This window comes from Hemiscyllium ocellatum, chromosome 5 (assembly GCF_020745735.1).
Source record: "Hemiscyllium ocellatum isolate sHemOce1 chromosome 5, sHemOce1.pat.X.cur, whole genome shotgun sequence".
NCBI classification, from domain to species: Eukaryota; Metazoa; Chordata; class Chondrichthyes; order Orectolobiformes; family Hemiscylliidae; genus Hemiscyllium; species Hemiscyllium ocellatum.
The window spans coordinates 44,527,906-44,542,388 of NC_083405.1; the positions used below are offsets into that span (position 1 = coordinate 44,527,906).

At 38.5% G+C, this 14,483-nt stretch overlaps 1 protein-coding gene across 5 annotated transcripts in view; it reads right to left on the minus strand.

Annotated features, from left to right (window-relative positions):
- Positions 1–14,483, minus strand: part of LOC132815678 (histone deacetylase 9-like) — a 766,519-nt gene that overhangs the window by 719,465 nt on the left and 32,571 nt on the right. For 4 of the 5 annotated variants that reach the window (XM_060824717.1, XM_060824724.1, XM_060824716.1 and 1 more), the window contains exon 2: positions 1,739–1,896. The exons of the other annotated variant lie outside the window; for it this stretch is intronic. In XM_060824717.1, the coding sequence (XP_060680700.1) occupies positions 1,739–1,760 (22 nt within the window). In that variant the 5' untranslated portion in view covers positions 1,761–1,896. The remainder of the gene's footprint in view (positions 1–1,738; positions 1,897–14,483) is intronic. 5 annotated transcript variants of the gene reach the window in all.

The following is a 14,483-nucleotide window of genomic DNA, read 5'->3' on the forward strand; positions in this document are numbered from 1 at the left end:
GATGTGAGTAACTAATTCTCTTCTCAAAATACCGTTCATGAAAGGTAGATTTGAAAACAATCCAACAGCTTATGTGTATCGAAAACAGAAATTGCTGGAAAAGCTGAGCAGGTCTGGCAGCAACTGTGGAGAGAAATCAGAGTTAACGTTCAGAACTGAGGAAAGGTCACCAGAACCATAACAGAGCTTTTGGTTCCAGCAATTTTTGTTGTTGTTTCTGATTTACAGCATCCGCAGTTCTTCTAGTTTTTATTTAATAATCAGCTCGTATGTGTTAGGCAGAAACTACCAGATTTTGTTTTCTGTTCAGTTTCAGAACTTCCTACAAAGTGATGTGAATTCAGGATCTTTACATTGCTCAGAAGCTACCATAAGATCACAGATATTAATTGGAACGAACATGATAACATTCCTTTTTACAGATCACACTATCTTCTTAACTCGTATAGAGTCATACAGCACAGAAATAGATATTTCTGTCCAACCAGTCCATGCTGAACATGATCCCAAACTAAACTAATTCCACCTGCCTGCTCCTCGACCATATCCCTCCAAATCTTTCCCGTTCATGTGCTTATCCAAATGTATTTTAAACATTGTAATTGTGCCCGTATCCACCACTTCTCAGGAAGTTCATTTCACATGCAAACCACCCTCTGTGTAAAAGATTTGTCACCATGTATTTTCAAAATCTCCTCCAACCTTAAAAATGGGCCCCCTAGAGCAGAATTAATGGGAGGCAAAGCATTTAACAGATTGCAATGTTTTGTATAGCTGTTCTCTGATTGAAGTCCCAAATCAGTACAGAGGTAATTTCTCAATTGAATGTTTGTAAATTAGTGACACTGTTTTGAACATGTTTAAGCATTTACTAGACTGAATAACTGATGTTTATCAAGATCAATTACTAAGTCCATAAGCTCTTATAAAGAGAAAGAGAAAAAATATGGTAACTATGTACAATTAATTAGCAATAGTCAAACATTTAATCATCCCTTTACATGGTTATTTGCTGCATATATTCCATTCCTATATTAAAGTTTAAAACTTGAAACATGATACAAATACAAAAGTTGCTGCTGCAACACCAGAACTTCTACTGAAAATATATTGACAAACATAATGAACATGCTCAATTTTATAACTGTTTTCTCCACTTTTACATTGAGGCTTGTTCTGCACACCTTTTTAAAGTTGACTTGCAATAAAGACACTATTTTGTGACATTCAATGAATGAAATAAATAATTACTTGTCATCAGAAATAATACTAGACATACATCTAGGTGTAAACGAAGGGAATGCCCTGTGCATCCACTGATGCATAAACAAATTGTAATTAAGTCATATTGACTGAGCAATACTTAACACTTGCATTAATGTACGATTCATACAAATCTATTTTCTGAGCAACAATTTGTCCATCTTAACTAAACTGCTGTAAAACTTAATTAAACATGGCTTTATAATTATTATTTATCTTACAACAACTTTTCTATCATTGAAGCTCACTTTTGTTTACCCCAAATAGAGAATATGACACCATGGATTATTGTCAAGCTTCTAACTACATTCTCACATACGTCCGTCAGCTCCCAACCAAGCAAATCAGGTCAAATTGCTGTCAAAGTAAAGCTTCAGTAAGAAAACCATCAGTTAAATTACTTGGAACACATCAGCAGATTTAAAATCCATTTCAGTACAGCAAAAAAGAGAAATGTAAACTTTACACTACTCACCTGGGCGTATTGGAGAACTCATGATTCATTAGTTACGTCTCGTGCAATGGAACATAGAATAGCGTACACGTGGTAGTGTCCACACAAACAGAAGCTTAGAGCCTCACCCTTTTATTAACGGCTGCATTGAGCACTATGTCATGTAAGCAAAAAGGTACCTGAAAGAAAAAGGGGAAAGGAAATCTCACATAAGCAATTTCGATTTACAGAAAATCCTAGAATAGAAATTGTCAAGAGCTCAAATGTACACAACGTAAGTTCAAAGGCAGTTCTTTTTATAAAAAATAATTTCAATGCAAAGTCACTCCTCTTCACTCTACAATGCCCGTTTGTATGCATAGAGCCCCAGAAATTAACAAAAAAGCTTTTTTTCAATACTACATATAATCTTTGGAGCCACAGCACTTCTTAAAAACAACTGCCAACAATGTGTGCACATAAGTGATATGAGAGGTGTGGTTCAGAACTCATCAATGTATAAAGTTGCGATTAATGAACCCCGTTGTCACTTTTTTCACAACTAAGTAAAATTACCTGTTTTCTCAATGGAATTCACATTTGTGTAGGTAGGAAGCATGTTTTGCTTGTTATTTTTACAATTACTTATCACTTAAAGATAAACAAATAACAGTTTAGATCAATCATCATATTCACACAAGGGTGAGGTTAGACCCTAAGACATGGGAGCTCCTCCATTCAATGAGCTCATGGTTGATCTGATAATTCTCAACTACACTTCACTGCCTAATCCTTATAATGTTTGATTCTCTTCCTGATTAAAAAATTCTCTATCTCAGCTTTGAATATACTTCAAAATCCACCTTTACAGCCCTCCGTGGTAAAGGATTCTACAGATTCACTACTGTCTGTTGGAAAACAAATCTTCCTCATCTCTGTCATAAATCAGTGATGGAGGAGAATGTGAGGTCTGCAGGTGCTGGAGATCAGAGCTGAAAATGTGTTGCTGGAAAAGCGCAGCAGGTCAGGCAGCATCCAAGGAACAGGAAATTCGACGTTTCGGGCATAAGCCTTGATGAAGCCCTGGATGATTTTCAGCATCCAGCAACACATTTTCAGCATAAATCAGTGATCACTTATTCTGAGACTATGCCCTCTAGTCCTGGTCTTTCTCAATAAGGAATCAACCTTTTTGCCTCTAATCTCATTCTTCTAAATTCCAATGAGTATATGTCCAAACTGCTCACTTCTCCTAATAAGAACAGTCTCTCCATATCTGGGACCAGTGAACCTTCTTTGGTCTGTTTCCAGTGCCAATATATCTTTCGTTAGATAAAAGGACCAAACTCTTCACACTATTCCATGTGCAGTCTAGTGCCTTATATCATTTGAGCAATACTTCTCCATTTTTGAACTCTAGTCCTTTTGAAATAAAGGCCAACATTCCATTTGCCTTCTCTATAAAATGTTAAAATTGTGTTTTATGACTCACAAATCCCTCTGTGCTGTAGCTTTCTGCAGTCTTTCTCTATTTATCCTGCGAAATTGCATAATCTCACATTTCTTCACATTATATTCCATCTGCCAAGCTTTTGTCCACTGCTCAAACTGTCAAAATCCCTCTGGAGAGATTTTGTGGCATCCTCACAATTTGCCTTCCCACCTATTTTTGTGTCATCTGCAAAGTTGGGTAGAATACATTTACTTTCCTCATCCCAATATTTAATATATATTGTAAATAATCGTGAATCCACTAATTACAGGTTGCCCAAAATTGCCCCCATCCCAATCTGTCTTCTATCAATTAGCCAATCTTCTATCCATGCTAATATACTACCTCCAGCATACTGGGCTCTTACTTTATTAAGTGGCCTAATGGGTGATACCTTAATGAATGCCTCCTGCAAATTCAAATATATTACATGCACTGCTTCCTTTTTATCAAACACGCCTGTTACCTCTTCAAATAATTCTAACAAATTTGTCAGATGTGATTTCCATTCATGAAGTCATGCTGACTCTATTTCATCATATTATGTATATCAATATGCTGTGCTATTACATCCTTTACAATGAGCTCTTATATTTCCCCAATAACCGATGTTAAGCTAACTGGCCTTTGGTTATCTATTTTGTCACTTTACCTTTTTAAATTATATTTGTAGTTTTCCAAACCTCGAAAGACACTTCAAATATTACTACCAGTATATCCAAGATCTCTGTAGATACTTCTTTTAATATCCATGACTTGGAGGTGCTGCTGTTGGACTGGGGTGTACAAAGTTAAAAATCACACAACACCAGGTTATAGTCCAACAGGTTTATATGGAAGCAATAGCTTTCAGAGTGGCACTCCTTCACGGGTGGAGCAGTGCTCCGAAAGCTAGTGCTTCCAAATAAACATGTTGGACTATAACCTGGTGTTGTGTGATTGTTAACCCTTTTAATAGCCTATCATGTATCCCATCAGATCGTGGATTTCTCAATTTTCAGCTCAGGCAATCAAGAGACACAAACAATTAAAAGTCATTAATTATTAAATTAATATGATCAAAATAATGTTAATTATTTTGTTGTCAAACTTCTGCAACATCAAAATTCGATGCATTCATTGGGGTTGTCAATTTAGAGTGCACTTAAAAACTGAGACCATGAGCTTTCAACCAGATTGGACAAAGTGTAATCCTATATCTGCTGATGACCCCGACTTCTGAAATTTGAAATCCTTTATTTTAAGAAGACAAATCTACATAATGCTGCTTTCCAGAAGTTAGGAGCTAAAAATTTGACTAGTGTAGCTTTGGGTGTGAAGTTTGTGATATGCTAGCCTTTGAGGTAGGCATGTCCATTTTGTGCTGCCTCCTTATTGACAGGTTGTAGCACAAGTTTGAATGTCTGCCTTACTTCTGGCTGCCTGCACAGTGGGATTTAATGACATGCATGGTTACATGATGCCCAGCTAGCCTCTATGGTTGTTAAAGGTTGCCATTTCTACTGAAGAAAAACTGCATTAGTGAGAAACATCTACCAATCATTGAGTCTGTGAGAATGAAGATGAGCAGATATGCACAATGTACAAGAGATTTGATTTCCTGATGCTACCATGAAAGTAGTAGCTATTCAGCTGGACTCCAGGATGGAGGCCATGTTTCGTTCAGAAGCCCACAGCCTCAAAAGAGAGAGGAAGTGGGGAGGTCAATGCCTGAAATTGGCCCCTGAGAAGTTTAATAACCTCACAAGGGTCATCGAGGTCAGTGAATAAATCCAAAAATGATATGTCCAGTCCATCCCAAGAGACACCAAGCTCTCAAAGAACCGCACTGGCATCATTCACCCAGCAGCACTCACTGGCACTCAGGATTCATTTCTTATATTCACATATTCCACCCCACTGTCACACACCATCCAGTGTTTCCAGCCTCACATCCTATTCCGCTGCCTTCTAATGCCTCCAGTTGTTCAGCAATAGCAGGGACATCAGCCAGATATAATCTAACGTGACATGAGACATCTGTCTTCTCAGGACAGCAAGGCCTGCAACATCATGGCGACTCAGTAACCTAGCAGGAGGCTGATATGATTGTATCCACTCATTCCCATAGAGGAGACGATGATGTCAATTATGGGTGCAGGGGTTGGGCTTTGGCATCATATGCCACCAAAGCTATTCAAGGTAACTGTGAGTGATTATCTTACGCCCCTTCTCAACTTGCTCCTCATTATTATTCTAAAATATGGTGAAAACTAAAAATAATGTGACTATGCATCTATTGTTTACCTCCCTCCCCTCCTTCCCATACCCAACATATTCATTCCACTTTGTATTTTGCTTTCAATTCCAAAGATCTATGGGCAAACCAAGGACAACCTCAATGCAGCCAGAAGAATGATGAAGAGCAAACCCATGACAGTGTTGAGGGTGCATTCTTGGACAGACCATTACTGAGAGACAAGTATAAAACCAGGATCTGCACATGGTAGGTCAGTGGGTAATGTGTGATCTCCATGAAGGACAATGACATGGTTGGAATGCAGGGCAATGTACATAAAAAGGCTGATGTTCATGCACACCAAGACGCTTGGTACACTGGCAAGCTTGCCAAACCCTTTCTGCCGGTGCTGAAGAGCAAAGAGAAGCCCAGATCCAATGCAGCAGAGGGCATTGTGCAAAGCCTGGAACCTATTTTTTCCATTAGAGATGTAGCAGCAAAGTCCCTGGCTGCAAAGTTTAGTTCTTTTTGAGAAATAATTATTTCTCAGTTGGCATAGACAGAATAGGCTGAATGGCCTACTTGCTTTTGATATATTTTCTAGAGGCAGAATTGTCCCATCTTCAGACTAAGTTCAAAAGTGTTAGGGATTCAGCAGGGAGAATTCTGGGCCCTGTTTGGCTCTGGAAGCCTGCTGGAATTTTTGGCTATCTGGTAGCTAATTGGTCACAAGGGCTTCTGACTGGGAGGAGTATCCCAGCTGAGGAAGACTGAGGCTGGCAGCTCTTGCACTTAGCAGCAAAACTATGAAGGACTCCTAAGCATAATCCTCCTTTCATACAAGCTGGATTCTGTTTTTCCCTTGAATTTGTATTCTTGCAAAATGTCCTGAAGAGTGCAAAGTTTAAAGCTTCGATAAATGTATTTTTTTTCTCAACAATAATTCTATCGATATTTAATTAAATGTTACATAAACTCAATGAGTCAATAAAAGGCTTTGAATAAAAATAATATTTTTCAAATATTTAACTACTATATTTTTCAAACCTCTGCATGTCTGTACAAGCCTGTTAGACCTCATGGGATGGAGCTTGTACAGTTGACATTAAAGACAGTGTGACCTCAAAACGTCTGCACCTTATCATGATCTCTTTGCTAAGGCTGCATAACAGCAAGTCCCTAAGGGGTATTACATGTAAAGGTGGATGCAGTTTCAATTGCAGCCAGCAGTGTGCACCACGACCTCATCATTGACCAGAAGATCAAATATAGAATAATGATTACGAACCACCTATTAACCCCCCCCCCCCCCCCCCCCCCCCCAGCAATCAGATATCTTTCACTCTGCCAATCTGTAATCTGAGGTCATTTCAATAATCTCTCTGGTTAACGAACTGCCCGTCATGTCCTCCAGAAACCTTTTCTTCACCCAATCCAAATTCTTGGATTTCCCTGTAACCCACTCCACTTCTAAACCTTTTCAGCTGGTCCCATCAGTGTTGGCCCAGCTCCTGATTTTTTTCCAGAACTATCAGCAATGTTCCCCTGAACCCTGACCTCTCTATGCATCCCACTGGTTACCTATAATCTTTTTCCCGCTGGTCCTGTTAAATTTAATGACGTAACCGCATCACCATTTTTGGATGTACGGTTTCCCCACAACAGTCCAATAGATTAACAGGCTGGCTACCTGTTGGAGAGGAAAGCCTCCATCACTAGGCCAGATTCAAAAAGTAGCAAGGAAAGAATGAGAGATTAGGATCCAGGGGAGATTTTAATTAGGGCATTTTGGAGATCTGAAGTCTGAGAAAGATTATCTTGCTTAAAATGATATGGATAGATTTTTGTGTTTTACCACATTAAGCATCATTTAGATAGAGAACAGAGCAAAAACATCTCATCAAGAGATTGCATGACAGTAACTGAACAATACTCGCCCTGTTTTCATGAGTTTCCTTCCGATAGTAATTTTACCACAAGAGTTCTTCTCCAAAATGTTTTTCTCTCTTGGCTTCACACAAACAATGCTTTATTCCCAGGCTGTAAAGATGAAAACTTTCCCATAAATTTACAGTTAAATAGTCTTTTTTTGTGTGTGTGATGTTGCATACTTGGTGAATACAGCAGCTCTCCAAACAACCCTTGCAATTCATGTTTTTCTACTGTCTCCTTTTCCGTTTCCACACTTCTTAGCTCCTTTGCATTTATGTCAATTATTAATTTTCCTTCTCTCCGTCATCTTATTTTCTTTTAGATAACTATAGAGGGATACATATTTGTGCCAAGGTTCTGCAGTGTTATTATGGTTCGCCTGCTGAATTTATGCAGTCAAGCTGAGGGACCTCCATAGCAATGCATCGGATAGACGTTTCAGTAATGAGAAAGAATATAGCAATGAAAATAAAATTCAGAAGCACTTTGAGTGACTTGTGAGAAACCAATGTCACACAGCATGGTACCTTGATCATTGAAAATACAATCACAGCACCACTTACAGGAGCAAAAAACCTCCAGGCGCCTGGAATGAATCATCATTGAAATTCCCACACCTGAATTTAATACATATAAGATAGATCTTTATTCTGACTTACAGACCTCCCAATTTTTTTCCCATTGATTTTCAACAACTGATAGTCAAGGGGCACCACAAATCAAGCATCCTGGCTGACATGCTCAATGCTGTGATGTGTGCTAACACAAAATGACTGTGTACTGTGGCAGAGCTGACTGGGAATTTCAGGGCTGAAATATATTACTTTTTTTCCACTTAGAACTTGACAAAACCTTCAAGGCACAGTATGAAACCTATGAACATGTATAATGGTACAGCGACATATTCCCCATTCGATCACATCAGAGGTGCTGTTAAGTGCAGATTTTTCAAAGTTTTCATTAGTGTTTCATGAGTTTTGACTGATCCAGAAAGGAATCCTCCTTCAATTACAGCAATCTACAATCAGGCAATAACATCATGATCAAAGGATTGCATTGATCGTAGTCTTCCTTTCACAGGCTAAAAGATAATTGTCTTCTGCTGCTTGAAATGTAATTATTGCTACTTAAAGTTAAGACTGGGATAAAGTGTTCAAAATTTAAAAGACGCATATCATCTTGAAACATCATCATGCAGCTGACTTTCGGGTGGCAGTGGGCCAGCACGTTGTCCTTTCATCTCTTGGATCTGAATTTAAACACAGTCTGGTTTAATGAGATTAACATTTCCTCCCAATCTACTGCTCTAAAAATTACATTTGATATGAATCACTAGAACATTGAGAAATAGTAATCCATTCCCTACCAGTGACTTTGATTACCTTCCAATTCTATACAACAGTTATAATGTTAATATTTCATTGAAAGATTAGAAAATATATATGCACAAATAGAAAAACAATCTTCAAAACTTTTTTACTTAATTGAACGCAATGCAATTATGTCCATCATGAAAGTGGCCAAGAATCAGCTCCAAGCTTCATACTAAATATATTGCCTTCATTGTGAGGGGCAATGAGTAAATGGACAGACAAGTTATGCTGCAACATTATAGAACATTAATTATTGCATACAGTTCTGGTCACCACACTACCAGAAGGATGTGGATGCTCTGGAGAAGGTATAGAAAAGGTTTACTAGGATGTTGCCTGGTATGGGGGATTTTAGCTGTGAAGAAAAGTGGGATAAACTGGATTTGTTTTCATTAGAACATAGGAGGTTGAGAAGCGACTTAATAGAAATTGAAAAGATTATGAATGGCATAGATAAAGTGAAAAGTATGAGGCTTTTTTTTCCAGGATGGAGGAGTCAATTACTATGGAATACAGGTCCAAGGTGTGAGGGGGGGGAAGTTTAAAAGAGATGTGTGAAGCAAATTTCTCACACGTAGGACGGTGAGTGCCTGGAATGTGTTGCCAGAGGTGGTGGTGGAAGCAGACACAGCAGCAGCATTCAAGGAGCAACTGGACGAATACATGACTAAGAAGGGAGTAGAGGGAAACTGATCCTGTAAGTGAAGAGAGTTGTAATATAGAAGGGCAAAATGTGGCAGCGCAGGCTTGGAGGGCCAAAGGGCCTGTTCCTGTGCTGTTTTATTCTTTGTTCATTATATTTGAGTCATTGCTGGAAATCTAAACCAAACACAGAAATTGCTAGAGAAACTCAGCAGACCTGAAGGGTCCACTGGACTCAAAATGTTTACTCTGCTTTCTCTGCACAGATGCAGAGATGATTTTCTCCAGCAATTTCTGTTTTACTTTCATTGAAAATCTCATGCCTACGAACTTCCATTGATCTTTTTCCAGAGTTCTGGTAGCTACTGGTGAAAACTCCAGTGAATATATTTTCAATGTTCTTACATTCCAATTCCTTTAATATAATATAACATAATATGATGTCTGAATGCATGGATTCTTCATGTCGAGTAGCTAAAACAGATCAGCAAATATAGCCTTGAAGATGAATTTATACAGCGTATTCAGGACAATTTCATAGCCCTGTATATTCTAGTATATTTTAGACAATTTGAGACCAAGTAACATGCAAATAAACAGGATTAGGTACCAGCCTCATAGTAAGAGTCTCTCGCCAATAAGGTAACAAGGTACACAAAGCACAAAATGTTAGTGTGCATATGCAATGGGTTATTTGGATGGCAAATGCAGTGTTAGTACCTTTTTTGCAAGGAGAATTGAGAATAAAAGTACAGCAGTTTTATTGCAGCTCTACTGGACTTCAGTCAGACTATTTCTGGACATAGCATAAGATTTTGGATTCCTAACCTAAGAACGGTAGTGGAAGCAAATCAAAACAGATTCACTTGACTGGTTTCTGGAATGAATGTGTTGTGGGTACATCACCACAAGTTACCTTTAATTCAGCTACTTATTAAGAAGTCTCATAGACAATCAAATACTGAAACATTTAAACTTTACTGCATGTAGCAACCAAAGTAAGACCTCTCAAGTTAAGCGTCACAACCCAACTTGCTGTTACCCAATGAATGATGGAACTTGATCATGATTCCACCAACAGTGTCTGCCTCTGGAAGTGTCCAGAGTTCGATTCTTCAGCAATGTTGTTCTTCGAAGTGTTGTCAGAGGTGGAATTCTGGTTTTTGATCCTTAAATAGAATTTCATCTTTCAGGTTCTTATTGACAATTCTTTGGTACCTGTAGGGATGGCCTCAACCGGGACCTTGGGTTCATGTCACACTACAGGTGACCACCATTGCACTATACACACACACACACACACACACACCTACATATACACTCCCACACTCATACATGCACCCTCTCACAGACTTAGACCCCTTTACACTCACACACACATATACTCTCTCTCACAGACACTCACAACCCCACCACACACACAAACACACACATATACACATATACACATATACGTTTGTGGGGTGAATTTGTGCTTGCAGAGTTACATTGTACTTTGCTCAAAACTGCATGAATCCATATAAGATTCTGTTAATTCATTTTTTAGATTAGAATCAGTCTAAACATTATGCACAGATAGCAGCACACAGGGGGCTAACACCTTCAACACATTATCTGGGCTGCCAGCAATTGTGAAAGTTCAATTGAGAACGTAACTTTCTTAAAAAGTTTTGTGATATACACATGAAAGAAATGAAACTAACATGATCATTCTAACAGATGAGAGACTTAACAAACAATCAAAGTATTTTTCAATGTATAATTTCAGTTATATTACAACTGTAACTTTTGCTATAAATTCTGTGTCTTACAACCTTATACTCCACAACCACCTGATGAAGGAGCAGTGCTCCAAAAGCTAGTGCTTTCAATTAAACTTGTTGGACTATAACCTGGTGATGTGTGATTTTTAACTTCTGAAGGAAATAATGTTACGTTTAGCGAAATATACAATGAATATAATGTTTTGCTGATCTTGTCTGCGGCAATTGTAAAAACTCAAAATTATTTTTCGAACTGGATTCAGAATCACCAGCTAAGTTAAAAGAAAATTCTCCAGATACAGGAATGGTATCATTGCAAAAATTCATGTTGTTTTTACTATGGAGCACGCAAATCTTTGGGATCTCAGTTACCCATTTACTGGTACTGTCAGTTCTTGCATTGACAGGAATGTGCTCAAATAAACACAACCATCACATCTACAAATCTCCTTGGCATACTGACAGTAATATTATCAAACCACAAAAAAAAACACTATCTATTCTGTCAGGAGTTTGATTACAAAATGTAGTTAAGCTTTTCTTTAGAATCGTTGCTGAGCCAGTTCTGTCATTTTGACAGGCTTCTTGTCCATGCGTATACAGTTCTTCAGCATCAACTCTATCAAGCAGATTAGCTAGTGTGCAGTGGAGTTATTTTGCAACCATAACAAAGCACTTATCTTTATCAAATATAGCTGTAAACTGCTGAGAGTCTAGCCAATAAATGGGAATATCTGATTATACACATTATCCCTTTAGCTGCACTTAAACTTATTAAATAAATCATGCAGCATCTGAAGTCTTTAAGCATAATTGCTGACCCAATTTCTTCACGTAAGCGAAGCAGCCTAAGGAACTCTCTACATCTTGCAAATAAAGATCCCAAGATTTGTTTTAAAATGGAGTCAAATAAAATTATAACATTACCATGCATGCTTCTTTGCTTTATAAGATGTTGCCAGACATTCACAGTAAATAAAAACAGAAATTTTTGGAGAAACTCAGCAAGTCTGGCATAAACAGACTTAATATTTTGAGTTCAGCGACCTTTCTTCAGAAGAAATGGTGTGGTCCCTCTCTCCATATTTGCTGACAGACCAGCTGAGCTTCTCCAGCAATTTCCTTTCTTGTTTCAGATCTCCAGCATCTGTAGTTCTTTGTTTTATTTTATTGTGCACAGTTAGCTTGAAATGAAGTCCTCAAATGGAGCACTTCATGACATTATATTATAGCACTTACATATCTTAGCCCATCAGCACTGTAAAAGGCCAGACAGTAATGTTGAGAGCGAACAGTAGTAAGAAAAGGATTATTCAATGGGTTACTTGTTAAATGCTTTGCCCAGTTTCCAATGGATCTTCAGTCCCTGTCCTATACTGAGATAGATAGAAAGATAGATAGATAGATAGATAGACAGATAGATAGATAGATAGATAGATAGATAGATAGACAGATAGATAGACAGATAGATAGATAGATAGATAGATAGATAGATAGATAGATAGATAGATAGATAGATAGACAGACAGACAGACAGACAGACAGACAGATAACCTTTGTCAAAGTGGTGCTGCAGGACCCTGGAATAAAAAGGGGGGAAAGAAACAGTCAGTTTACTCAGTACTGAATTATAAGCCTTGCAGATCAGATCATGAGTCTGGGAAATAGATCAGATGCTAAAAAAGAGTGGCCACTTGAATTTCCTTCATGAAAATATACAACTTTTTGAGTCAGCATCTTCAGAAAAGGATAGGAAAAAAAGGTTCTCTGCACAAAATTAAGGGGATCCTGTGGACTAGTGAGTAATGTTCCTGACTCTGAGCAAGAGGCTCTGGATTCAAGTCCCACTCCAGGACTTGATGGCCAAGGAAGGTGCATTCATATAGAGGCCAAGCAGGTTGCGAATAAATCAGAAAATCCTTCCAAAACAATTGTGGGCAAGAAGAGCGAGTTGAGATTCCCTGTCAACCAAAGAAAATGGGAGCCTCTGCCATCACCATACATAGTTCCAAGCTACAATGTACATTTAAAGTGCATGTCTCGCAGAAACGTGGACTTCTTGGGGTGAGGGTGCAAGTTTGCCAAATGGAAAAACAGATTGGTGCCAACGGAGAGTGTTATATCCCCATCATGGTTGGGTTGCATTTGGGACCTGCCTCCTTGCCCTGTTTGTGGAAGAGCTGTCATGGCGCTCAGTCAGGCCTGTCTCAGACAGATAACTGAAGAAGAATAACAGGATTATCTGGTCTATATCTGACACAGCAATGAGCCACAATGCTCTACTTCATGCACATTGGGGAAAGTTCTTCCAATCACAAAAACCCAAAGCGAGTGTGAATCAAAGTTGGTAATGCCATGCTTTATATACCCATAAACCTAAAGCACTTCCGAAAAATCAATCAAGTAATGAAGGGAATGCAATTATATGTAAAGCTCAACTGCTCAACTGATTGATAGTTGCTATTTCAAATTCGGAATTAAATTACTGTCTTGAAAATCATTAAAATGAAAGTAAATCCATTGATTTCATTTTTTGACAGATATAAGCACCAAAAACAGAGAGGGGTATCCTTGTTATTAGACATTCAGGATATCAAGGGAGGAGGTGTGAGAGTCACCCTCTACCTTTACCTCTCTTAATGATTCCTACCCTGTAACCTCCATCCCATCCTAACTCAACTTTGGCCTGGGGCACCATGCTGGTTCTTGTGGGTTCATTACTGAAAGCTATCACCACTCCCAGTGACACTAATGGGCTCTGATTGGTTGGCAGCTCTTGGCAAAAGGGGCTTCCAGTGCCAGAGTTCTGCATGCCAGGGAAGGCATGCCAGAGGCCACCTAGGTGTCTGAAGGACACTTAATAACGTTGTGCCTCTTCCATAAAACTGTGAGATGTCATCATCAATACTTTGACTAGTGTGCATAACTTTCATTGGGCCAACTAAATCTTCCCATTGTCTGATTAATAATTTCAGTCTAAAAGTAATGCTTTGAGTTGTATACTAGTAAGCTCTAAAAAATGAACAGCAAATAATTAGCAAAAAAAACTTGATATATAGACTTGAATGAAATAGTTGTAGTATCTGTAGCTTTGAGCTACATCTTAATTAGAATAAGACCATAAGACATAGGAGCAGAAATTAATCCATTCAGCCCATCGAGTCTGCTCCGGGATTCAATAATGCCTTATAAGTTTCTCAACTCATTTTCCCACTTTTTCCCCATAACCCTTGGTCTCCTTGACAATCAAGAACCTATCTATCTCCATCCTAAATATACTCAATGACCTGGCCTCCACAGTCTTCTGTGGCAATGAATTCCATGAATTCACCACATTCTGGCTGAAGAAGTTTCTCCTTATCTCCCT